General features: G+C 41.4%; 1 protein-coding gene across 13 annotated transcripts in view; it reads left to right on the forward strand.

Moving 5' to 3' along the window:
• The window catches only part of piezo2b (piezo-type mechanosensitive ion channel component 2b), a 97313-nt gene that overhangs the window by 60067 nt on the left and 9581 nt on the right, over positions 1-27665 (forward strand). For 5 of the 13 annotated variants that reach the window (XM_085388090.1, XM_085388093.1, XM_085388096.1 and 2 more), the window contains 20 exons: positions 4301-4387; positions 4844-5009; positions 8385-8628; positions 8827-8929; positions 9428-9584; positions 9761-9850; positions 11992-12113; positions 12338-12406; positions 13567-13673; positions 15857-15955; positions 16719-16839; positions 16923-17003; positions 17616-17782; positions 17909-18102; positions 18470-18643; positions 20725-21387; positions 21974-22232; positions 22547-22723; positions 26133-26460; positions 26719-26851. In XM_085388090.1, coding sequence (XP_085244216.1) covers positions 4301-4387; positions 4844-5009; positions 8385-8628; positions 8827-8929; positions 9428-9584; positions 9761-9850; positions 11992-12113; positions 12338-12406; positions 13567-13673; positions 15857-15955; positions 16719-16839; positions 16923-17003; positions 17616-17782; positions 17909-18102; positions 18470-18643; positions 20725-21387; positions 21974-22232; positions 22547-22723; positions 26133-26460; positions 26719-26851 — 3541 coding nt within the window. The remainder of the gene's footprint in view (positions 1-4300; positions 4388-4843; positions 5010-8384; positions 8629-8826; positions 8930-9427; positions 9585-9760; positions 9851-11991; positions 12114-12337; positions 12407-13566; positions 13674-15856; positions 15956-16718; positions 16840-16922; positions 17004-17615; positions 17783-17908; positions 18103-18469; positions 18644-20724; positions 21388-21973; positions 22233-22546; positions 22724-26132; positions 26461-26718; positions 26852-27665) is intronic. The other 8 variants (XM_085388097.1, XM_085388102.1, XM_085388101.1 and 5 more) reach the window with 6 other exon arrangements.

Consider the following 27665-nt stretch of genomic DNA (forward strand, 5'->3'; position numbering starts at 1 on the left):
CATGAGGGACGACGTCACGCTGAACAGAGGGAGACGCAGACAGAAATACACAGAGGGTTAACGAGGAAAGTGGGAACACAGGTGACACTGATAATCATAACGAGACAGGGCGGGGTGAACTGAACATGACATGTACGGGCGTGAGAGTCACAAAGTAAACAGGAAGTGCACAGAGGTTCAGACAGGAGGAGAGAGAGCACGGGGAAAACTTAAACATAATGGGCAGGGGAAGCATGGAATAAAACATAAGGAGAGACGAGGGCTCACAGATACACAGAGGGGCACACAGGGGGTAAAAGCCATGAAGGGAAAACACTTAGGGAACAACACAACAGGGCAACTCAGAAAACATGGCCTAAGCAAGGAACAAAATACAAACATACAAGGAAACTAAGAACACTGGGCCAACATGGCCCAGGACCATGACAGTACCCCCCCCTCAAGGGCTGGCTCCAGACAGCCCAAACACAGAAAAACAAAACCAAACAGAAAACAACCCAGGGCGGGCGGCGGGGGCCCAGGACGGAGGGCTCGGAACAGAAAACAAAAGAAGAGCACAGCAAACACCGGAGCCCAAGAAAATAACCCAAACACAGAGCAGTTCAGGGGGCCGACCATGCGGAAGGCAACGGCGGAGACGTGGAAACAGTTCAGGAGGCCGGCCGCGCGCAAGGCAACGGCGGAGACGTGGAAACAGTTCAGGAGGCCGGCCGCGCGCAAGGCAACGGCGGCGGCGAAGGAGACGACGGAGCAGTTCAGGAGGCCGACCGCGCGGAAGGCGGCGGCGGCGCCGAAGGAGACGACGGAGCAGTTCAGGAGGCCGACCGCGCGGAAGGCGGCGGCGGCGCCGAAGGAGACGACGGAGCAGTTCAGGAGGCCGACCGCGCGGAAGGCGGCGGCGGCCCTCCAGTCCCAGGCGTGCTGGCCATGGCCTGGTGGGCACAGGACCAGACGAGGCAGGACCAGACGAGGACGAAGACTCGGAGGCCGGACCAGACGAGGACGAAGACTCGGAGGCCGGACCAGGCGGAGCTGCAGAGGCTGAGGCTGGGCCAGGCGGAGCAGAAGCAGAAGCCAAAGCTGGACCAGAAGCAGAGGCTGAGACTGGACCAGGCGTAGCAGAAGCACAGGCAGAGGCTGGCCCAGGCGATGACGAAGCGGTCGCAGATGGCGGCTGGACAGGCTCCTCGGGCCCTCCAGCTGATGCGGCGTGAGGCTGAACGGGCCCCTCGGACCCTCCAGCGGAGACAGGAGGCTGAACGGGCCCCTCGGACCCTCCAGCGGAGACAGGAGGCTGAACGGGCCCCTCGGACCCTCCAGCGGAGACAGGAGGCTGAACGGGCCCCTCGGGCCCTCCAGCGGAGACAGGAGGCTGAACGGGCCCCTCGGGCCCTCCAGCGGAGACAGGAGGCTGAACGGGCCCCTCGGGCCCTCCAGCGGAGACAGGAGGCTGAACGGGCCCCTCGGGCCCTCCAGCGGAGACAGGAGGCTGAACGGGCCCCTCGGGCCCTCCAGCGGAGACGAGGAGGTGCTGGCCGGGCTCACTGGAACCCCCAGCGGACGAGGTAGATGGCGGCGTGGGAGCCGCGGAGTCCTGGATGAGCTCATCCGAGCTTCCAGCAGGAGCTGATGTAGAGCCAGAGAGGTTTGGGACCCCTGGCTGAATGTTAAGCCGAACAGAAGACCGTATTGCTATCGGGGACTGGGCCAATGGTTCAGGTGCGAGCTGAGCTACTGGAGATGCGGATGAGAGTGGGAGCTGAGCTACTGATGGTGGTGAAGTAGATAACTGCACGGGAGACTGAACTGAGGGCGTCTGCACTGGCACAGGGGACTGAACTGATGTCTGTTGTAACGGAGGTGGTGAGAGTGGAGTAGGCAGTGGAGTTGATGACTTCACAGGAGAATGAACCAGAGGTGAGTGCACAGGAGACTGAGCTAGAGGTGGTAGTGATAGTCGAGGGGAAAGTGGAGCTGGTGATTGAGTGGATGACTGTGCTAAGGGATGCTGCACTGGGGACACTGGAGACTGCACTGGGGACACTGGAGACTGCACTGGGGACACTGGAGACTGCAGTGATGGTTGTAGTGGAGGTGTAACGGGTGGAGGAGTGGCTGAAGTGGCTGTGGGTCGGGCGGCTAGTGGCTCAGCTACAGAGTATAGTAACGGCAGGGCTATGGGTTGAATGTCTGACTGAGTAGCAGCCTGAATGGCTGGGTGTAGTGATGGTTGGGGTGGAAGGGAAACAGGTGGTAGTGTGGATGACGGAACTAAGGGCGACTGAGTGGCAGACCGAACTGATGACTGAAGCGATGGTAGAGGTGAAAATGGAGCGTGTGGTGGAGTTAATGGCTGAGCTAGCGGGGACACAGGAGACTGAACTGAGGGGGACACAGGAGACTGAACTGAGGGGGACACAGGAGACTGAACTGAGGGGGACACAGGAGACTGAACTGAGGGGGACACAGGAGACTGAACTGAGGGGGACACAGGAGACTGAACTGAGGGGGACACGGGAAACTGAACTGAGGGTGGCTGCGAGGGAGCTAACTGAGCTGTGAAGGGCTGCGAGGGAGCCGACTGAGCTTCTGGTAGCTGCACAGGCGATAAGCAACTCGCATTGACATCCGCCACACAAAACACAGCCCCTGAATGAACAGTCATAATGTCTGGAAAAGACACAGAGTCCTCACTCACCACAGCAGGTGAATTAGAAGGCCGAATGTCCGGCTGTGGGGTGGCGCGTCGGCGGCGTGAATGCCGTTTTCTTCGGGAAGCCGGAGGTGCGGTGATGGAGGAAACCGGCAACGACGGAGAGATCACGGCCGGCTCCTCATCCTCCGACCACATTGCTGCGAGAAAAGCAGCGGGTGAGTGACAGTCAGAGTGGAGGGTGGATGGAGAGGAGTCCAGTGGCAGCAGCGTGGAAACGTTTCCCGATTGTGGCGGTCGCTGTTGCGGTATGACGAGCTCGCGAACTTGTACTGTCTCCTTGGCTTTCTGCAGATTGGACAGTAGGCCCGAAAATCCTGAGAGCTCGTGAAGATGGGGATTCCCCTTGAGAATTGCCTCGATGGCGTTTATCCCAATGGACATGGCTTTAATGTCCGAGGCGTGGGAAACTCGCTCCCACAGGCTGAAGATGCGGGCCAAATCGCTTTCCCGGGAGGAGCCTGCTGGGTCCATGTCTGGTGACGTCGTACTGTCAAGGCTCGGCTGTGTGGCAGGCAGGAGGAGGACCCAAAATGCAAAACTCACACACACACGGGGGTGAACTCAAAAAGCAGCTTTATTGCTGACCAAAGATAATAGGAGATACAAAACTAAACTGGGAAAAACTAACATAAAGCTCACCAGGAAACACGGGGGAATCACACACAGCATGAGGGACGACGTCACGCTGAACAGAGGGAGACGCAGACAGAAATACACAGAGGGTTAACGAGGAAAGTGGGAACACACGGGGAACACAGGTGACACTGATAATCATAACGAGACAGGGCGGGGTGAACTGAACATGACATGTACGGGCGTGAGAGTCACAAAGTAAACAGGAAGTGCACAGAGGTTCAGACAGGAGGAGAGAGAGCACGGGGAAAACTTAGACATAATGGGCAGGGGAAGCATGGAATAAAACATAAGGAGAGACGAGGGCTCACAGATACACAGAGGGGCACACAGGGGGTAAAAGCCATGAAGGGAAAACACTTAGGGAACAACACAACAGGGCAACTCAGAAAACATGGCCTAAGCAAGGAACAAAATACAAACATACAAGGAAACTAAGAACACTGGGCCAACATGGCCCAGGACCATGACAGTTACCCTGCATTAAACTGTAAAAATGTCTATTATTTTCATGCAAACTGTAAAACAAAACCATAGCGAGTTGGGATATTTTTATTTTATTACTGAGTAAGTCTCTCCATCCCATCAGCTGGAAGCAATGCCAGGCTGCAGCACAAAAAGAAATAAATAAATAAACAAAATCACTCTGTAGAATAAAGCGTTACCATCGGATTTAATTACTCATTAAATGAAGGGTATGTAATGATTTAAATAATGTAAGTTAAAAGTCAGTTCATTATTGTTTCAGAGATAAATTAAGGCTGTTTTTCATGTAATTACAAAAACTGTCCACACGTAAAAGGTGTTCTCTTCATGTTTATGATGCACTTTTTTTTTCTTTTTTTAATCCGTTAACACGTCATGGCTCCATTCTTTTGCGGTTCTTCAAAGCGAAGCGTGATATTTTTATGATGTTCTTACATATGTCTGATGATAATGTTTTCTTTTCAGGTTATCCCTGGACAGAAAATGACAATGTGGTCAAGTGGCTCTATATTCCAGATTTCCGCAGCAGGCCCAATCCTTTATTCCTCATCTGTGAGTTTTATAGTTAAAGAGAAAATTTCTTTGAAGAATAAATGAAAATCCTTCATTAGAAGTTAGAAACATGCATGTAAATCTTCATGCGATTAATCATATTAGTGGATTATTCTTACTAATATATTAGTATATCAGAAGCATTTTGTTATTACAATAGTTCGTGGTTTAAACTCCAACATGACATAATTTTGTGTTAAAATTATAATGTATAAAGTAACTAGTAAATAAAGCACTCAAACACATCTAGTGGTGTTTAAAAAAGTGCAAACAAACTTTCGACTTCGACCGTCTGTCTGCAGTCTCTAAATAACTAAGCTAACTTTTAAAATTTGAGAGTTGAATACAGTAAAGCAAATGTACCGTCACAGGCAAAATCAAATAATTGTTTTATCTTATGAAGATTTAACACTGATTCCACAAATAGAAACGCTTTCATCTCCTCTTCTCTTTTAGATGACTTCATGTTGCTCCTCTGCGCCTCCCTCCAGAGGCAGGTCTTTGACGATGAGAACAAGGCAGCTGTCCGCCTCATGGCCGGTGACAATGTAGAGATCTGCAGAGACCTGGATGCAGCTTCCTTCAGCGTCCACAACCCTGTGCCCGACTTTATCCACTGCAGGTACCACAGATAACACTCCAAATTAGATATACTTTCATTTTGCTTTCAGTAAGAACTGCTGCAGTAGTACTTACTGAAAGTAGTATGCCTTAAAATGTTCTGTACATGTAGCTGAGGCAGAGAATTGTGGCCAGAAAACATGCTGTATTGTATACTACAAAATGCAGCTAAGTGCTGGTGCAACTCTTAGTATTGTTTTGATACATTTATTTCAACATACTGTGTATTAGGACATTTTTTTGCCATGTGAGTTAGTGTGGCAGCACTGGTGCTGGATCCTTGATTCAAAGCTTTGTTCACTACAGTGGTTGGCCTTGTGGCCTTGTGTATTTCTATTAGTCCTACATGGATAAAGTGTATTGCTGTATGTACCTTTTTAAATGATTTCCAGTTTCTGAAATATATTTTACATTAGATTCTCTTTTCATCATTTTGTGGCTATTGCATGGCTCAGCCGCCATTAAGACAGAGGTCAACATGCTGAAATGGAAAGGAAGTGAAGTAGCCAGTCTAATTGATGCTTAATGATGTTGGGTGCCTATCTATGATGTCAGATACAAAACTGAAATGTGCTCCACACAAGTGGAGCTGTTAAAAGCTAAGTATATGTATTTAAAGCTTTTTGAAAGTATTTTACAGTCAAAAATTGGTTTTAGAAATGTATAACAGGCTTCAACATTAAAGAAAAACCCATTTGGTTATTTTAGTATCCATAATTTATTTCTACTCAGGACCTTCTGTCTTTGTCCCTAATTTCCTTTCTGTCTCCCTGTTGTCTCTATCTTTATAAAGCCTAATATATATCTCTCAGCTAAACATTAAACTCAAATTGCTTGTAGTGAATAGTCCAGCACAACACATGTGTACTTGCAGTTATGTATGTACATGTGTGTGATTGACGGATTAATTGTAATTATTTCTTTAATGCATTTTCAGTGTTTTTTTTCCATGTCTCCAATTCTCTTTGCTTTTTTGTGTGTGACCCACTCTCGTGACATCTCAAGTTGGTTCTTGTTTTACTTTGTTACCTTGTTTGTCTCACTCTGCAATTATTGCCCCAGAAGTATATGACTTGAGACAACTTTGGAATTACTAAATTATGGATACTAAACAATCCGCAGATTGAAGTTTTCACATTCCCATTGCAATAACACAATTGCATCTCTTACAGCACTGGTTTTCAGACTTTTTCTGGCATGTCCTGCTTCACAAGCTGACAAAATAGATCAACAAACAGGCTGAACACCCCCCTTTTCCTCCATTTGCGTTGTCAGAGGTGTGCTCTGAAGAAAACTGTTGTTGTGCTTGGCTGCAAACTGTGTAACTGCAGAAATCTTAAGTGGGATGGTGCTGAATAAGAACGTTCTCAGTCAGCAAATACTTTATCCCAGAAAAATAAAGGTAAGAAAAAAATGACAGCTGACAGTAGCTCACGTCAGAGGTTTAGTGAGGGATGTTATTAAATACATGCTGTATACATAATTTAGAAACTCGCCTGATCTGGATACTGACTTTGCACATAAAGAGTGAACGCAGGATGTTGAGGGGAAGAGGGCGCGAGTTAAAAAGACAGCAAGAGCATCCTGACCTGTCCACACTCATTGATTATGTGCTCTTCAGATTCCACTGTTTTGGTGTGCAAAGTGGACAAGTCTTTTATTAACGCACTCTGTGTCCATCAACAAGCACTAGTAGTGCAAGAGAGAGAGCTGTACAGCCCGTCTGTCCATGCCACAGCAGCTCTGCACTTATTCCATCGTTTCCCTCCAGAATCGAATTACGGATACGGGGTGGGGGGAGAAATCCATAATCCACAAAAACACTCTGTCCGTCACTCCCCGACTCAGACGCTTTTTCCTTGTACTCTAACTCAATAAATAGCTTTTAAGTATGGAAAAGGTATTTTCTCCCCCTGATGAAGAAGGACACTCACTCAGCTGTTCCGGCCCTTCAACGCATCGTCCCATCCAAACCCACTTCATCAGAGCTGCTTTCTAAAGAGTTGAAGCTGTTACTGTGGCCCCATGTATCTGAAATTAATGCACGCTACATCTCATGTTTCCACTCTGCGCATCATATCGTCAGCCTTTCACATGGAGCCATAGACATGCGCCTAGCATGTTAGAGATGCGCAAGACATGCAGCAGTGTACCTGTGCTGAGCGAAAGGATCGGGTTACAGCTCTCATTCCTATTCATTGATCAGATTCTAAGTGACATTAAGTGATACCCTAATTGTGAATGATGAGCAGATAATTCTCTTTTGACTTTTGCTATGTGGTAAACATGTACCCTAACCTGTAATAGCAGCTAGCTGGGGTCCATGGGGATTAAAATCAGCTCATCAACTACATCCACCTCCCTCATTGCTTTTTCATGACAGCAACAGGCCTTGTGTAAATATACGTCTTACTCTATGGATTTATTTGAGAATTAAAGTGCTCAAATAAGTCCACACAAGATGACATTTTGAGACATGATTGAAAATTGTTGAAAAACGCTAGTTGTTGAACACAGAGTAACGACTGTTTTGCTAATTACATTTAATTGCCCAGGATTTTATTTTTTTTAACTTTTTTTCCAAGCAGAATTCTAATGATTTCAGAATATAAATAAAAGCAGTCCAAGACTTTATACGCCCACCTGCACTGAAAATGAGTTCCAAAACAACTATGAATCGAGTCCCTGGATCTAGAAAAATATATGTAACTAGATTAATTTGGGAGGTTCAATATTATGTCACTCAATCTCAAAGGGAGAGACCAGCTACTCTTTGGAGAAAGCTCATTTCTGCTGTTTGTATCTATGACAGCTTCACTCTTTGTGCTCATCATCAGCAAGTAGTGTGATCCCCTCTAAAGCTGGAGCAAGATGGGACCCACTACCTCAGTCTAGCAATCCAGAGGCATCACCCCAGGTCTCTATGCGACGTTGCAGAGGCATGTCAACCAAGACGGCTGTTTTTGGGGTCATTGTTCACATGCTCGACCCAATTTCAGCCAACCTTTAGCTGGTGGACAGAGTCAGTTTTCTAATTATAATGTTATAAACATTTAACATGCTAAAGCTCTTGTTATATAAATAATAATGACACTGTGATATGTCATGTGTTGCTGTTCATTTGAGGTTGTATTTGCCTAATGTTAGAACCTGATAGTCACCAGATGAAAGAGGATGCACTTTCATTTTCACATGACTCCATGTTGGGATGTCATATTTGATCTCTCTGTTTATTTATTTGTTTTTGCGGAGGTTAGGAATTTTCATTCACATTTGGAGCTGCCACTGTGCTGCTTTTGAAAGGATCCTTATTCTCAAAACTACCAGACACTTGTTTGTCTTTTCATTTACAAAAACTGTTTTTCTCTATTTCTAGGTCCTACCTGGACATGCTAAAAGTTATCATGTTCAGCTACCTTTTCTGGTTTGTCCTCACTATCATCTTCATCACTGGAACCACACGTATCAGCGTCTTCTGTATGGGTTACTTGGTGGCCTGCTTCTACTTCCTGCTCTTTGGTGGAGACCTGTTGCTGAAGCCAATCAGAAAGATCCTCCACTACTGGGACTTCCTGATTGCCTACAATATCTTTGTGATTACTATGAAAAACATTTTATCTGTAAGTAATCTATGACAAACTGATTATAATACCATTATCATCATCTATATATTCAACATAAAAAGAGATAAACCGCTGAGATTTGAAAACATTATCTGCATAGTATTTACAAAGCAATACAAATGTGAAGTTTTAACTGATATGTTGACAGTTAAAATGCAATATTTATAGTGTGTAATAAAGCAACATTGTTTTTAGATCCTGGCTTGTGGGTACATCAACCAACTGCTACAGGACCACTGCTGGTTAATCCAGGTGTTCAGTCTGGCATGCACCATCAAGGGCTACGACATAAATACAAGTAAGCAGAGGGTGAATTGACTCAAATTTCTACTTTCATTACTAAAACATTCCTTTAACTTTCATGAACAACTTGCAGGTATAATCCTATAACTTAGTTAATAATAATTTAAAAACCCAAGTCCCATCCAAGCCTCCACGGATGGCACTTGTTTGTCCAACACATCCCAAAAATACTGTATTGGATTGAGATGTGGGAATTTTGGAAGCCAAGTCAAAACCTTAAACTTGTTGTGCTCATCAATCCATTCCTGAACCATTTTTTGCTTCATGGTAGGGTGAATTATCCTGCTGAAACAGGTTTCCATGAAAGGGTGTACACTGTCTGCATTTTTCCCACTTCTAACAAATTAACTTTGATGTCACTTGCTCCCTGATGTAGCTCACCCACTAACAGGTGCCATGACGAGGAGATAATCAGTGTTAATCACGCCACCTGTCAGTTGTTGTAATGTTGTGCCTGATTAATAAATATGGCTGTGTTGTATGTGAATTCCAGATGCTAAGGATATTTGTGAGGTGCCAAGCAATGAGGCCGGCATCATCTGGGACAGTATCTGCTTTGCTTTCCTGCTCTTGCAGAGACGAGTCTTCATGAGTTACTACTTTCTACATGTGGTGGCAGATATCAGAGCATCACAGATCCTCGCTTCCAGGTATTTAACTGAGTGAGACAGCTACATGGAGTCAATTTAATTAGAAATACAGGTTTGATTTATTCAAGACCAGTGCTCGTGTATTAAAATTTCTTCTCAAAGCATTAACTTTTCTACCTGACAAATACAGGCGTACCAAACAAAATGTTTTCCTAATGTCTTTCTGTGTTTTTCAGAGGTGCAGAGCTTTTCCAAGCAACTATAGTGAAGGCAGTGAGAGCCAGACTGGAGGAGGAGCGCAAGTCCGTGGAGCAGCTGAAGAGACAGTGAGACTCCAAACATTTAACCTTCCTCTGATGAAATGATGTGTCTGTGATGTCACTGTCTTTTGAGCCAACGCTGAATGGAAAAGTGATTATTTTCCTAAGACACATAACTGCTCTGCAGTTGTCTGCACAAGAAAAAAGCAAAACCAGTGACAAGTGAAGGATTTTTTTTTAATCATGAAATTTAATTTTCTTTTAATTTTCTTTAAATTAAATCAGAATTTCTACCCAGTAGTTGCTATAATTAGCTGCTTTTCTTTCCTCTTATCTGAAATCTATCCTTACATTCCTTGAAAAAAAATTTAATTTTACTACTTCCTGCCTTGCTTCATCGTGGCACTTGGGTGCAAATATATACCCACTGGTCATTTTACTAGATACACCTGTTCGTTAACTCAACAGTAACTGAATTACTCCACATTATAATTAAGGTATGCAGAAGAACATCTCAGAATGCATAACAGGTCAAATCTTGAAGCGACTTGGTTACAGAAGGCCAAATGTGGTGCCACTTTGGGAAGCTAAGAACAGGAAACTGAGGTTATAATTTGCCCAGGCTCACCAAAATTGGATAACAGAAGGTTGGAGAAACATCTTCACTTCTGCTGTGATGAATTGTCTCAGGGGCCTCTATGCACAGCTTGCACCTGGGGTCTTCTCTGGTGTGATAGATCCCATTCTCTAATGAACTTGTACCTAGAGCTTGTTCCTGTGTTTCCATGATTTGTGCCTTTATGCTGTCTTTCTGTCGGGCTTTTTCCAGCCATTGGTGGGATTTTTCTATATCAGTTACTTCTTCTATCTGTTGGTGGTACATGCGTTTTCTGGTTTCTGCTGACTGACGTATTCACCAAGCACATGATGAGTTGTGGCCATCTCCCTGAAGTACTCATGGATCTGTGTTGTTTCATCCTGGATAGTAGTTCTGACACTCACTAGTCTTCAGCCGTCTTCCTTCCACTTAGCGTCCAGTCTCAGGATGCTGGTCTTTGGGTGAAACCCTCTATGCATGGTAAGGAGCTTCCTTGACTTGATGTCAGTAGCTTCTATCTCCTCCTTTGACTAGCTTATTAACCCAGCAGGGTATCTGACAACCGGCAGGCCGTAGGTGTTGATTGCCCGGATCTTGCTCTTCCCATTCAGCTGACTCCTCGGGACTTGCCTTACTCTGTGCAGGTATTAAGTGGTTGCAGTTTTTCTTGTGAGCGCTTCTTGGTTCCCATTTGCCTGTGGGATTCCAAGGTACTTGTAGCTGTCTTTGATGCCTTCAATCAGAATCAGAATCTTACTTTGTGGTAGTACAATCCCCTGAGTTCTAGCTCCCTTCCCTCTCTTTGTTACTTGTTAACCATCTGGCTCAGCAGGTTCAGGCCTATGAACCCCCTCAGAAGCTCAGATTCCATTGGACTTCCACATACAGATGGACAAACTGGTGATAGCTAACCAACCGGACATAGATGAAGAAGGTTGCAGTGATATATGTAGCTACACCAAATGATAGCAACATCAGAAAGAAGGAACACAAAAAGCTTGAGAAATATCAAGAGCTGAGAGAGGAGGCAGAGTAGATGTGGAAGGTGAGGGTGTCAGTCGGAGCACTCAGGGTAATGATGAAAAGCGTGTCTTGCAGTGCAACATAGCGACTCAAATATGTGTGTTTAATTCGTTTTATATGAGAATTAAGTTTAGTTGAGTGACTTTAGCGGCACCAGGTCTTTTATTGTTTTTGCCGACAATACATAAATGCAAAATATCACTAAACACTGAGTTAAACTAAAACACAGTTATGTCTGTTTCATGATTTTGAGCGTCTTTTATTAGGCCCCCTCTAATTTATCTCACACCAAGGTAAACATGATGCAGAAAAACTTGACTCAAAGTGTCTCCTGGCTCAGTTTCATCATTGTTTCCCAGAAACCTGCTCTACTTCATCAAGCCAATGTATTTCCACCACTCATAGTAACTCAGGGGTTACTCACAAGCTCTGATGATGTCCACTCGCCCTCTCTAATGAGCACTCCATTGTTACGTAACGTACAGTAATTTCCACATGAAGCCCGGAGGTGTTTATGGTCAGTCTGTTACGCTGTTCCTCTGTGTCGATTCTTTGTGTCTCGTCACCTTCTCTTTGATCTAATCAGGATGGAGCGCATTAAGTTGAGGCAGCAAAAGTTTAAGCGGGGCAAGGAGAAGATGCTGAGCCTGGCTCAACATTCTGGAGATGGACAGACGATAGTCCCGCCCGAAGAGGATGATGATGATGGTATGACAAAGCCTGCTGGGTGTAGAAATACTATGAGTTTTGGTATTACTCAAGGAGGGTGGGCGTTCATGATCGTTTATAAGAAGAACAGAATGTCTATAATAGTGTCATTTCTGTTAGCATTGGAACTAAATAAAAAGCTTCACATACTAGATTTGTGTCTTGAAGTTTACAGAACTGAATTTCTTATTAAATGTTGCACTGATGTATTTGTGAAATTTTAGGAGCACAGCCAACGAAAGCCAAGACCAAAAAAAAGCAGTGGTGGAGGCCGTGGGTTGACCATGCTTCCAGTAGGTTGACCCCCCCAAAACCTCTTTTTTCTCTTCCTCCACTCTGATTGGCCCTTGTGTCCTTGACCAGAACGCTGAGGATTCCCATACTGCCCATGGGCTCTAAAGGCAACATCATATAGTATCTGCCTTCTCCCTCCGGACTTTAATCTTTTTCTGTCTCTATTTAAGGATCCCCGTTACCTGTAGCTCTTGCGTAACTTTACAAAGCAAGTGTGGCGAGACTCTTAGGTTTATAAAAGCGTAACAGTCTCAGCAAGAGTGCAGCACAGGGTTGCCTTAAATAGAAGCAATGAAGAAAGGGAAAATGACTAACGTCTGGAGGTTTTATACTTGACGTTGTTTAAAACATAAACTTCATCGCTGGTCTCACCTAAAGAGCCTACAGTAGAGAATCACTCCATTGCAAAATATTTTCAAGCAAAGAAATGAAGCTGACAAGCCTTCATTCTCAGTACTGGAATAAAGGCTGAAGGTTTAGTTCATTCTTTGCCTGCAGACATGATCACCAAACAGGCATTACCTAGGAGAAAATAGAACAGCAATCAGACCAGTGATTAAATATGTAAAATTATGGCTTTTACAGTCGGTTTGTGGTAAATAAAAAAAAAAAAAAATGCCAGCATTTCCCTGAGTCAATACAGCGGTTGCCTGTTTGTTTTGAACTCATGTCTCATATCATACTCCACCCCCACATGACATTTTCAAATTATTTCTCCATTTTATCTCTTTGTCATTTGATGTTTCATCTCCATTTCCCAGCATCCTCCCCTCATCTCCTGCCCACTGCGGTTCTGTTCAAGGACATAAGTCAGCCTTGTCTATCCCATTGCTTCTAACACTTAACTACTGTAGACTGGAGTCACTCCAGGGCGACTGAAATATGAGAATAACAGACATTCCTCATTGTGTTTTCTGCTCATACTTTCGTTAATTTTACTAACGTGTGGTTTCATCCTCTTAAAAGTGCGTCTATATCATAACGAGCCATAGATATATGCAAATGTTTGATAGAGAAATATGTAGAGTTTAATGTGGTTGTGTTTCTTCCTTACAGCAAGAGAACCTTCTGTTGCTTTTTTTTTAATGTCATAAAAGCAATAAATGACTTCAGCCTGTGTTTGAGTGAATGTAACAGTGCTTTGCGCTCTGCCCCTCAGTGGTTAGAAGTGGAGACTACTACTTGTTTGAAACTGACAGTGAAGAAGAAGCAGAGGAGGAAGAAGAGAAAAAAGATGACGATCCACCAAAGAAGTCAGCATTTCAGGTGGTTATATTTTGGCTTCAGAGTGGGAAATGCTGTGATTCTCCCAAAGAGATTTTAAGGAGAAGAACATGGTTATGGATGTCCTTTTTTACAAAATAGTTTTTAATTGGCTTCTCTAAGCTATTACTTTTCTTTACAACTATAGTAAACTATATGTAAAAGGTGGACGTTGCCTTGGATCGTAAAAGCAAAGCGAATGCAGGTTGCATTGTTTCAAATGGCCAGCAGGGGGCAGCTCCTCGCATTGTAAAAACAAATCTGATTATACAGAAGTCTATGGGAAAATTACCCTATTTCTCCCATGATTTATAGACACAGTAACACTTTCCTAAAGAGTTTATGATGTCAGTCACTATTTTCAAAGTCTTGCTGAATACAATGTGATGCTCTTTTTAAAAATTTATAAATTAGATGATAAACCAGCGTATACTTTCTGATTGACAACTTGTTACTCCATGAGTTTGCAGGTTCCTCGGTTTCTCAAGCACATCCACCCATCACTTCTGATGTTTGCTTTTTAAAAAAACAGAATAGCAACAGCCAAAATAGTGAATGATGTCATATTGGCTCATTTACTATGTTTAAAGCAGAAGTGGAGAAGCAAATGAAGTTTAAAACACAAAGGTGTCATTCTGGAAAGAGGAAATACAGCAGTATTTGTAGTACTGCGTACCTCTGTGTATGAGTGAGCAATGTTTTTTTTCTGTCCTCACATCCACAGGTAGACATAACACTTCATAACATTTCATTTGTGTATACAATGTAACACAATGGAAGACTACTTCATCATGTTGTAACCACAACTATAGCCTGTTTTTCTGGCCTCTTTCTCAACTCATGTCTGTAACCCTCCCACTATCACAAACACACCAACTGATGAATGAAAATTAAGTATATAAAGTATAAGTATATATAATATAATAAGTATATATAAAGATATCACCTAGAAAGAGTTTTACACTTACAGTACTGTTCATTCCTGTTTTCCTGGGTTAAATGTAGAAGTTGGGATGTATGATACTGTGCAAAAGTCTTAAGCCACCCTTTATTTCTTTATATTTTGTTTCCAAGCAGCCAGAGCTGTCATTTTTAAAGTGGATTTGAACAATAAGTGCCCAGGCTTTCTGAAGGTTTCCCAAAGGTTTTCTTCGGACATTGACTTCTTTTTCGCTCATTTTCAGTCCAGTCTGTCTACCTGACTATTTTTATTAGAGGAATGCTTTTTCATTTGTTAAACCACTTAACACTGGCCTATGAGTCATCCAACCATTAAAAGGCTCCTAACTTAAGGGGTGAACAAGTATAGAACCAGTGTCTATACATTTTTGTACAGAAGAAAAACACCATCTACTGTAGATGAACAGTATCTTAAAGTCATGTCCTTGAGAAACAGGGCACTGGTGTACAAGGTACATCAAATTAACAAACACAAGAACTGGAATAAAAATTTTAAATTTTTGGTTCAAATTCTCATCAGGTCAAGAAGAGATGAGTGCAGTCATCTGTAAAACACGGTGTAGTTTCTGTTACGGTTTGGGACTGCATGTCAGCTAGCAATGGAAAGCATCTTATTGAGAGCAGCTTCATTTAACAGCTTGACAATGATCCCAAACCTTTACTGCCAATGCAGTAAAAGTGTACCTGGATAGAAAAACCACACAGTGAGACACTGACAGTGATGGATTGGTCTCCCCAGAGCCTGCACATCAACATCATTGAAGCAGTATGGGATCATCTTGATAGAGAACAGACCAAAAGACCACCAACATACAAAGTAGAGCTTTGAATGTCCTTCAAAAAGCCTGGAGAACTATTCCTGAAGACTGCTCAGGCTGTGTTTAAGAATAATGGTGATAATACCAAATATTGACTGTCAAGCTCATTAAATTTTAAACTCTGTATCTTAATTTACATACTGTACACTTTCCATGCATGTTTGCACATGTTTAAATAAATAACTGGACCTATAGCCCATTTTCTTAGAAAAATATAAAGAAGAGTTTTGCGCAGTACAATATGTGATTTGTGATACAGTAGGCACTAACCTTTCAATAAACACCTATAATTTTGCTTTGAAGTCCTCCTCTTGTTTACTGCCTCCTAACATAATTAACCTCTGTTGTTTCTAACAGTATGAAATTGTTTTCTACTAACCCTCTCCCCACTCTGTTTCCTCTCTTCAGAGAGCTATTGGGAAGTTTGTCTCCGCTCTTCTGGCTTTACCCAAATCTGTCATTAAGCTGCCTAAAACTGTGCTGCAGTATGTAGTGAAGGCAGGCAAGGTATTCACCCTCATCTAACACAGCTGGCTCTCTCTGTGAACATCTGCCAGTTCAAATAACAACTAACACCACAGACAACTGCCTTTCCAGCTCGTGTTTGGTGAACATGCTGTAAATTAATAGATGTGTTTATTCATCCAGTTCCAAAACACTAAACTTACATAGATCACCAAATTCGACTTGGAATGAGAATGTTTTTGTACCATGTATTGTTACTGTCTGACTGATTGGTGTTTGCATGTGTGTCATGGCCATTTTATGTGGCCCGCTGCTCTGACGATCTATCACATATGTAACGTACAACATAATTCAAATTTGATCTGTGGTCCCTATTCCTGGTAAAGATTTTTTTTGGGGTGTAAAATAGATATTATAGGTTGTTACACAAGTTTTAGAAATCAAAGTCAGAGTTAAAAAACTGTTTTGAAAATTATCTCCCTCGCTTTTCTTTCCTTTTTTGTAAAGATTTGGTGTAAAGTAAGGTGATGGTGGTCTTGCGTTAAAGAAATCTCAAGCATATTTTGTTTAAAAGGCAAATAAAAGATGTAATTGGTATTTTAATCATATGAACGTTCACTATGATGAATTGCTGATTTTATTTCTAGGCTAGTTTTAAGAAATACTAAAATAGAGCAGCATAACATTTACATGACTTTTAATGATTAGATATAAACTTTGTAATATTTTTTTTTCTGTTGTGGCTTTGGCATAATTCCCCTCAGTGACGTTCATTAAAACTTAACTGCTACCCTCCTTTCTCCAGTATATGTATCAAACCTGGATCACAGACCCCAAAGCTGCTCTCAGGGCGCGAGGCAAAGCGAAGCGCAAATTTTGGAAGAGATACACGAAAGGAGTTAGACACAGAAAAAGCAAGAAAGATGGTAAGTCAGCTCTAGAAAGGAAATTTTTTCCTGACTTGAAACAGACTTTAAATTTATACTAAACTGTCTGTACTGTACATCAGCAGGTCGCGTGACCATCGACCTTGGCGAGCTGTCTGATGGGCAAGAAAAAGACGATGAGAACAAGAAATCTGGTGGCCCAGGTTGGTTTTATGACACTCAGTTTTACAAATTACAGCTCTCCAATTTACACTGACCAAATTCTCCATCATGAGAAAAACTGGTATACATATTAAAATGTATTTTTGAGTGGGAATCTTTATGCTATCATTATTTTCAGTGATTAAATCAGATTAATATTTATTAGATTGCTGGTTCATGAACCTGCTGTTTCAGCAAATAAAACAACCAGAAATAATGTCATACTTTTTGGGCTTGATACTGTAATTGATTAACGTGTATGTGTTTAGAAAACGGTGCAACTTTTGTAAATCCCCTGTAAAACCAAACAGATTTATGGGTGCAATAACCTTAGTTCAATAAGGAGCGATAATTAGTAGGAATTAAATGTGATATATTAATATAAAAAATCAATCTAGCTATTTGGCGATTAGACTCCCATGGACAATCACAGCAAATCAGGATCCCAACGGTTATAGGAACTAAGGCAGGAATTACTGAAATCATTATTTCAAGGAATTTTACTGGCATTCGGACATACAACACTGTCAATTATTTAATGAAAAGGTTTATTTAAGTATGAGTTTTTAATTCGACCACGTTTAATGCATTTTCTGTTGTGTGCTCTTCCTCAGATAACATCATCAAACGAGTGTTCAACATCATCAAGGTCACTTGGATGCTCTTCCAGACGACGGTGGAAAGCTTCACTAAATGGATGAATGAAATGTGCAGAGAGTACATTGACATCTCCACTGTGCTGCGTTTAGAGCGCTGCATGCTGACTCGAGAGGTCAAGAAGGTATGCAGCTCTCTGCAGTGACCTTAAACATGTAGAAGTAGGGTTAGTTTAAATGTGCTTTCACTGAATCATTTATAAAATCACTCAGTGGAATACGTATGATCAGATCTCTTCTCCTCCCACCAGGGTAACGTGCCATCCAGAGAGAGCATCCATGTTTATTACCACAAGGCCATGAGGCTTAACATGTCCAGACAGGCAAGCATGGATGTGCTGAGCGAGGACGACTCAGTCTCGGGCTCCATCGGGGTCCGCAGAAGGCGAGGAGGTTACCGGATGGAGAGCCAGGAGTCCACGGCCTCCAGAGAGAGCATGTCCAGGTAGATTAGCAGTGCAATGTGAAGACTAAACGAGATGCCATCATGAACGGTTTCAGGTTGTCTTTATGTGCAGTATTGTGCAAATGTGAATGTAAAAACCTGTATACGTTTACTGCTTCAATGCATTAAAAACAAACAAGAAAAAAACTTCCTACTTATCATAGTTTTCTATCAGCACATTATCATCACACTGAGCCATTTCACCAAAATGCTTTACTGTATCTTTGTGTTAATCATCACATGATCTATGATCTTTACAGATGCTTTTTATTTGCAGAATATCATCTCTTTTGTTTAACATAACATAGATTTCATGTCATCCTTCTTACCACTGATCATCCCATTTGTCACTCTCACAACCTATCAGTGGCTGCACTGACGCCACCACACTGTTTTCTCGTCAATCCACCTTGGAAGACTTGGATGCAATGCCAGAGTGCATTCCCAAAACCAGTGAGCGTGCCAGGCCCAAACTTAAAAGATCACCTAGGCTGGATATGTCCAGCTCATCAGTGGACAGCGGCAGCAGCTTCATATCCAGGTGCTGGGCCTTTGCATGTACACACAGAAAATATCATTGCATCTCTTCTGTCTTTTTTGTGTTTTCATCAGTCTTGCATTGATTATTAACGTCTGCTGAATCACTGCATGATTTCTATTTCAAACTTTTTTACTTTTGTATTTCATTCTGTCACAAATCCATTTTTAACCTTAAACACAAGTTGTTGTTCAGTAATAGTATTGTTACAAGAAGGGGTTTTGTAAATTGTGACCTGCTTCTTTTAAACAACTGCCTCTTTCTTTTTTTGGGTTGGACCGAACAGTAGTTTTACTTTGACAGGGAGAGTTCCTTTCTAATGGTTTGCTGTTCCAACTGTCCCAAATGATGTCTGCTTGATTTCTTTCATGGTCACAAGATGAACTTTAACAGCATATTTGTTAAAGTGCATCTTAGCCTTCTGCACTAACCAGCTATTATTCTTCTGTTATGGTTATCGTTATACTGAAAAGGCAGAAGGACCATTATTTGGAATTGTGATTGTCCAGAGGCTCTGCCAGTCATGCAACACTGAGATGATCAATCCAGAATGTGATACATACAGCAGTGTGAAATAGTGTTTGACCCCTTCCTGATTTCCTATTTTTTTCACTCCATAGTCTTCATTTTTGTTTTCTAAAGCCATTCAGAGTTGGACTTGCTGGTGCGTTGTGGATCGTTGTCCTGCTGCAGAACCAATGTGTGTTTCAGCTTGAGGTCAGGAACTGATGGCTGGACATTCTCCTATAGGATGTTTTGCTAGACAACAGAATTCCTGGTTCCATTTATCACAGCAAATCTTCCTGGTCCTGAGTCAACAAAACAGCCCCAGACCATCACACTACCACCACCATATTTTATTCTTGGTATGAGGTTCCTTTTGTGAAATGCTGTTTTACTTTTACGCCAGATGTAACACGACTAAAATCTTGAGAGTTCAGCCTTTGTTTGCCGGTCCCCAGAGTATTTTCCCCAAAGTCTTGAGGATCATCCAGATGTTTCTTGGCAAATGTAAGACAGACCTTTGTGTTCTTTTTGGTCAGCACTGGTTTTCCCCTTGAACTCTCCCATGGATGACTTTTCCCCCCAGTCTCTTTCTTATTGTTGAATCATGATCTCTGACCTTAACTGAGACATGTGAAGCCTGTGGTTCTTTAATGTTGTTCTGGGGTCTTTTGTTACCTCCTGGATGAGTCATCAGTGTACTCTTGGAGTAGTTTTGGCTGGCCCGTCACTCCTGGGAAGCTTCACCATTGTTCCAAGTTTTCTCCATTTGTATATAATGGCTCTCATCGTGGTTCAATGGAGTCCCAAAACCTTGGAAATGGTTTTGTAAGCTTTTCCAGATGAAAGATGTCAGTGTCTTTGTTTCTCAGGTGTTTCATTAGATTGTGACATGATGTGTTGCTTTTTGAGAACTTTTTGCCTGCTTCTCAGACAGATTCTATTTAAGTGATTTCTTGATTCAACAGGTCTGCCAGGCGTGAGTGTGTTTAGTCAAACTGAACTCAATTTTCCAAAAAATGTGGTTAATCACCGTTAATTCATGATTTAACAAAAGGGGCAATTACTTTTTCACACAGGACCAGGTAGGCTTGGATAACTTTTCTCCCTTAATCAATAAAAACATTATTTAAAAACTGCATTTTGTATTTACTCGGGTTTGATGGTCTGAAACATGTAAATGTGACAAATATGCAAGACACTAGGAAATCAGGATGGGGGCAAACACTTTTTTTGAAGCACTGTAAAAAAACAACTCCTGTTGTGTTAACCCATAATTTGTGAATAACTTGCCAATAAGTTAAAACAGGCTAAACAGGTGGATTAAAGTAATATATTTTTTAATGCAGAAATTTGCCCTTAAACATTTTTAGGTCCTGTCAGTGCTTACAAGTAAAACTCCATAATACGGGTTAATGTAGTCTAAAAATGTATTAGTGTGTCTACACGCTTGCTTTCTGCTTGATGCCAGTTTTTTATTTATTCCAGATATAGTGAGAACCCAAATCAATATTTAGAAAGTACAAATAAATTGATACATCTGACACAATCCCTGTTTTGTTTTGTCTTCTCGTTCACAGTGAGCCAACCCAGTGTGTCATAATTTACTCTAGACAGGGAACTACTGATACCATAGAAGAAGTGGAGGATGAGCACGATCAAGTGGAAGACAAGCAGCAAGTTCCCTGGGAATCTCAACAGTTTGATGAGATTGGGGAGGCTGAGGGTGTGGCATTGAGTGATGGAGAGCCCAGGGAGAAAGAAAAAAAAGAAGAGGAAGAAGAGGTGGTCGAGGAAGGGCAGAAGGGATTAGAGGGTGAAGAAGGACTACAGGAACAGCAGGACCAGGAGAGAGAGGAGGCTCCCTGGGAGTCTTTTGGTCCAGATGAGGGCCCCTCCTTAAGAGTGGAAGAGTTACACGCTTCTCCTTCTGCCCAGGAGAAAGAGTTCATCACTGAGAGTGAAGATGGTGCAGGACAGCAGGACCTCATGCCTACGGAGGGTCAAACAGAGCTGCTCTACACTCCAGATACAGATACCTCTAAAACATCTGATGCGGATGTGCCTCCCAGCTACAGCAAGGCAGTCAGCTTTGACCGCTTGGAAGTTAGTGACGATGAGAGTGACACAGATAGGAAGAGGTGCATGGTCATGACCTCAGACAGCCGCTCAGACAGCAGGTCGGACATCATGTTGCCCTCTATGACTACTGAACTGACGGCCAGTGAACTGTTGCTCAACAAGTAAGTTAAAAAAAATATATTGATTAAAGTTTTAGACCTTAAAGCAGGGATGTCAAACTCATTTTACATGCTGAGCCACACATAGAGCTCACTATGATCTTAAGTAGGGCAGAGCAGTGAAATCATGTGATAAATGTGTAAAATGTCTGCAAAAGTTATGGGAATTCATTAAGCAGAGTGTCCTGTAATTATAAGATATGAAGGTTTTGTTCATTTACCGTGGAAAAACAGGAACTTTCCTGTTATTTAATTGTTTTTCTGTTAATTACTTTGGTCTATTATGAACGGCAGCCCTTATAAATAGAAAAAGCTGTAAAACCTATGATATTACAGTTAAGAGTTCAAATCTATTCACTCCTTGACATTTTCTAAAGCTGTCTAATGGGCCCGATTCAATTCCTTGCTGTGACAATATTGGCCCCCAGGCCTTATGTTTGATACCCCCGACTTAAAGCCTTCTGAGAGTAAACTATCTGTCTCTAGAGTCATTCAGTTGTGATATAATTTCTGTCTTTAAAAAAAAAAATCAAACATAAATAGTTTTTCACTGTTACGACCTCCATTAATGCCTCCTCTGTCTGTCCAGGATGTTTTATGACGAGGAGCTGGAGCAGTCAGATAAATTCTACCAAAACCAGCCTCTGTTCCTCCAGCTTTGCTACGCCCTCTACAACATGCTGGTGGCTCACTCAGAGTTGGTGTGCTACCTGGTCATCATCATAAACCACTTGGTGTCAGCATCTTGTGTTACGCTGGTCCTTCCCATTACCATCTTTCTCTGGGCAATGTTGTCTGTTCCACGGCCCAGCAAGCGCTACTGGATGACTGTCATCATCTATACTGAGGTGCAGACAAACATGATGATGATGTTGCAAAATAAATAACTAAGATTTTCAAGAAATTGTTAAGTAACTGTGTGTTTCTATCATTAATTTTCAAATTTCAGATGTCTTTTTTGGGGGGAAATGAAGTAGATAAAGGATCTAAACATAAAGGAAAAGATTGTTGGTTTTGTCCACAGTGAATACTACAAAGTTAAGATGAAAAAAAGGCAACAGGGAACATAACAGCATTTAGTCTAGCAGATGATCATCAGGTTCCAGAGTAAAAGTCGGACTTGGTGTGTATTTCAAATTGATTGATGATGTTTTCCTTCCAGGTCACCATCGTCATCAAATACTTCTTCCAGTTTGGCTTCTTCCCGTTCCACTCGAGCGTAGACAAGAACAAACCTCTTCACCCTCCCAACATCATTGGTGTGGAGAAGAAAGACGGTTACGTCCACTACGACCTGGTCCAGTTACTGGCTCTCTTCTTTCACAGGTCCATCCTGAAGGTGTGGGCAAACACAGAAATATATAGACGTCTCCCTCACATGAAAACAAAGACCATAAAAAACTATCGCCGCATACTGTTTTTAGAGTTGATTCTCCTGAAGTACACTCGTTATATGTGTCTTGTTATTCATGACATCACTGACTTGATATTTCATCATGAATTAATTTTCAGAGAGACAGAAAATATATTTCAAATATCTGCAGACAAAATAAAATTCCTTTGCACATTTTATGGACTGATTTATGCATCTGAGAAGGCCAGTATTAATAAGTACCAGCTTTTGGCAGCACAGGCTGGCTGATACACAAAACTGAATGAAAAGCCAGTATTTGAGCAATTTAGATGTCCCTGCTGGATTGTTCTGCACAGTTTATTATCAACAAATGAAACAAAAGCAGTTTAAGACTGCATATCTCCAAAGCTGTAAACATGAAATGAGATATCCTTCTGGATACACAATGACACTTGGAGCTAGCTAGTCTGTGATATTTTCTTAAAAATGAAGATAGTGTCTTTTAGAATCAGACTTAGATTTATTGACCAAGTATGTGTGCACTGACAAGGAATTGGGCTCGAGATCATTCTTTGCTCTCAGTGTAGAGAAAAGAGTAAACGACAGACTATACTATCAACATGACACAGACATACATAGCATATTATGGTGCAATGGTACACATGATGGACTAAAATTATCGAATAAATAAGGGATGGATGACTAGTTACTGTATATACTATAGGTGAGGACACTATAAATTTACAGTACAGAGCAAAACAGTACAGCAGCAGGTATGATAGTATAATGTTTAAGTACAGAGAGTGCTGAGTATTCATGAGAGTGACGCCCTATGGAAAGAAACTGTGCAGATGTCTGCTTTTTTTGGCATATTGGCACATTTTGTAATGGTTTAAATTGATTTGGATTTGTGAAAATATGTCCAATGTTGCCTCCTAATTCTAGTCTAAGGATCTTTGCCAAAAATTCCAAACCCCACCTCTTGTATCATTTTCTCCCAAATCCATCCAGAACAAACTAATCCCTTCTGTTAGTGAGGGGGGAAAGCAAAATATGAAGAGTCAATGTTAGGCCTCTTCTGAGAGAGTTTTTCTCCCATGTGGTTTGATTTTTCTTTTCCACTTATTCCCTATAGTTTACTTTAAAATATTTACTGTATTAAAGGAAAAAAATTAAATTTCTTAGTATTTCTGTGTGAAACAAGGACTGTATTACACCCTGATATCCAAAAATGTTGTGATTCTGTGTAAAATGTAAAGGATTTGCAAATCTCATAAGCCCATATATTCGCATCAGGTCATAGAAAACACATCAGATGTTTAAACTGAGACATTTTACTATTTCATGAAGAATGGCAGTGTTGGTCAAGTTACTTGAAAAAAGTAATCAGTAACTAATTACTGAAAAAAGTAATCCCGTTACTTTACTGATTACTTATTTTCAAGAGCAATTAATTACTTATTTACTTGGTTACTTAGTTACTTTTTAAAAACACGATTTACAACCTGAATAGGTGATAAAGTGATAGATCTTTCAGCCCAATTCTACTTTTTCTGCATAATCCATCATACACAATGTAATCAAATGAAAAAGTCTCTTTTTAAAACTTGTTTTATTAGTTTTAATCTTTTAACTTTATGCATGAAGCAAAAATCTAATTATATGCAACATTCTCTGACTGGAAGAAATTTGTTTAATATTTAAACCTATTTTCTGCACATTCCAGCACATAAAATATTTTTTTGTGTTTACACTCACTCTTTCAAATAGATGCAAGTAAAACACAGCAGAAAATAAATAAAGTCAAAGACTCAGCGGTCCTGTTCCTGTATTTTCACCTGTAAAGCAGGAGTAGGGTAGGCGGAGGTTTGCCCTGGTGCAGGTGTGCCGCAGCGGTCAGTGGAAGAATCCGCGAGTTTCTCTGTGAATTTCTCATTACGTCGTTGCGCACTCGGGTGCTTGCTTGGAAGTTTAGGGGTTTTTTTCACTGTAAAAAGACGTTTTCTTCCCACGCACAGCGGAAACTAATGTTTTTGTCACTTTTTATGGAATCAAACCCAAAGTAAGGTCAGTACTTCCACGCTTTAAACGCTGCATGCTCATGCTCTTTCCGTACTCGATATATGATCCACTGTTGATCTGCACACAGCTGTTGTCACGAACGTCGCACTCGCTTACGTCACTGTCATGAGACAGTCTCGCAAAAAAATCACGGTTTTAGTAACGCAGTAACGCAGCGTTCCTACGGGAAAGTAACGGTAATCTAATTACCGTTTTTGCAATAGTAATCCCTTACTTTACTTGTTACTTGAAAAAAGTAATCGGATTACAGTAACACGTTACTTGTAACTATGTTTACCACTGTGTAGGAGCCCCTCTTCTTTTAACAACAGTCTGTAAACATGTAGCAACTAATGAAACCAGTTGTTGGACTTTTGAGAGAGGAATGTTGTCCATTCTTGTCTGATATAAGATTTAAGAACAAGGCAACAAAGGATTTTTTAAATTGATACCACATGTGTATCTACTAGGCTGAGGCTGAGGGGTTACGCTAGTTGCTGCCAATATTTTTATGTCATATAATGACTAAAATGCGGGTTGTCATTGCTTTCTGATATTTTCCTTTTTTTTTTTTACAGAAGACCAGCTTTTTTATGAAGCCTTGCATTTGATTTTTTGGTCACTTATACTTAGTTTACAGATTATACTGCATAGAATCAACCCATATAACTATAACAACAACAACAACAATAATAATAATAATAATAATAATAATAATAATAATAATAATAATAATAATAATAATAATAATAATAATAATAATAGCAAAACTGCTCAATTAAATATTACAAAAAAGAGCCAAATAAAAGTTCCATTATGCTCGATGCGTCACTTTCGTTGTGGGTGTCACGTAGCGATTTTAACGTTGTATTGTCAGCTGGTCGTGCACCTCTCAATATTTGAAAGGCCGATTACTGTGATCACTCTCATCTTCTATTTCTAATGAGTCCTGTTATAAAACCTAATGATCAGTCACATTTACTCCCTAAACCGTTATGGGAAAACATGTTATTTTCAGTGTAGCAGAGATAATATAAACTTAGGTTTTTTTTTATTTTACCTGTAGAAATTGTAAAAGGAACCAAAGAAGATGTATTTATGTTGTTGGGAATTTGAAGTATTTGAAGTAACGCTGAGATAAAAATTAAAGATTTGTTACCACGATGAGGGTTTGTGGCTTCATTGGTTACATGTATCAGGGATTTTAGTGATATTTTTATGTTTTTCTTTTCTTTTTGGAGGGTAGGACAGCTTTATGACTGGGGAAAAAAACCTGTTCACTTTCATCTTATTTGGATATGGAAATAACAGTCCTTCCACCTTTCATTACCAGTGCCATGGTCTATGGGATGAGGATGACCCCAAGGTAAAGAAAGAGGCACCTTGTCAGTCTGAAGAAGTCAGAAGTCAGTCTGAGTCTGAAGACGAGAGAAAAGACGAGGAGAGTGAGAAGGAGTCGGAACCGGGCTCGTCACTAAACAGTGAAAGGAGAGGCTCCAATCAGACCCTGAGGTCCATAAACTTCGGGACCTCCATAGATTCAGGACACGTTCAGGTGCCCTACTCGCAGCAGCAGCAGACCTACCAGCGGCGCAAGAGCTCCAGTGGAGGCTCACACATTTCTCATCCATCTCTTCACTCTTCTGCAAGATCTAAGAGAGGTGAAGGCTTTTTTTCCCTTTTGGCTATTTCCTGCTACTAAATTGTTGTTGGATGGTGGATTTAAGAAATCCCCTGCTGCAGTATTTCTGTAAAACAAACACCTGGAAGAAATATGATATTTTGTGGTAACCGTAAACTTTGTTCTTTACAGTAAAAATAACGATAAATAGAAAGTCTTGCATTGGTATTGCGTTTGTCAGTAACTCAGAGCTTTGACACGGGTCATTTAAAACTGAAAATGTAAATTGTTTCCACAGGAAGTACAGCTTCTCGCAACAGCAGCCGCAAGAGCAGCAGCGAGGCCAGCGTCCATCAGAAGACCCGCAAACAGATGATCATAGAGAAACTGAGGGAGCAGCTCTTCAAAGCAAAAGCTTTCATCATAAAGCGGTAGCACAAAACATAGCTGCTTTGTAAAAGTTGAAGTGGCTGTGTTTCTTTTTTCTCTCTCTTTAATTCCACCCACAGCTTCTTACTGACTATAAAGTGTGTTTGTAATGTTTTGAGAGCATTGCTGAGAAGTGTGCTCAGCAAGTATTCTTGATGAATGATGTAAGATGCACTGTGGAAAACCACCGTGGTGATACAGCAGCTTAAACCTTTCAAAGGTCTAAATTTGGATCTTTAATTACAGCATTCCCGTTAGACCGTTCACTGTCATTTTTGTAAGTGCTGCAACAGACACTCCAAACATGTTATTGTTCTAAATTTAATTGCAATGCAATGAGCGGTTTCCCAGATATAATGTGTAAGACAGTAACCGAAACCCAATGTTTTGCTCAAAATAAGTTCAGCTCTTCATATGAAATAAGTGCTGTTATATAGACTTGTTTGAAGTGATTTTGTTTGAACGCACAGAAAAAAACCTATAAGCGGTTTTTAAATGTAAAGCAGATTTACTATCTTTATTTCCAACTACATATTTTTATTCTTGGACTTAGAGTAGCTTTGTATGATTAATGGTTAAAAACAATCCCATTTTATCTTATCCTTTTGTAAGACCCCCAGTTCATCATTAAACTAAGTTAAACTGCACAGGACACTTTAAGCTCTTGTTCTTCTGATTGGCTTCCCTCAACAAACTGAGGGTTTGATTAGCAGGCAGATGCTCACACAGGAGGCTGTAGATGCAATATCAGATTCTCACTGACATCATTAAAACCCAACAACTGAAAAATTCCTCCATCCTAGTGTTTAGAGTAGT

Source organism: Rhamphochromis longiceps, linkage group LG18 (assembly GCF_057381845.1).
Source record: "Rhamphochromis longiceps isolate RC_006_pf linkage group LG18, R_longiceps_female_GT1.1, whole genome shotgun sequence".
NCBI lineage: Eukaryota > Metazoa > Chordata > Actinopteri > Cichliformes > Cichlidae > Rhamphochromis > Rhamphochromis longiceps.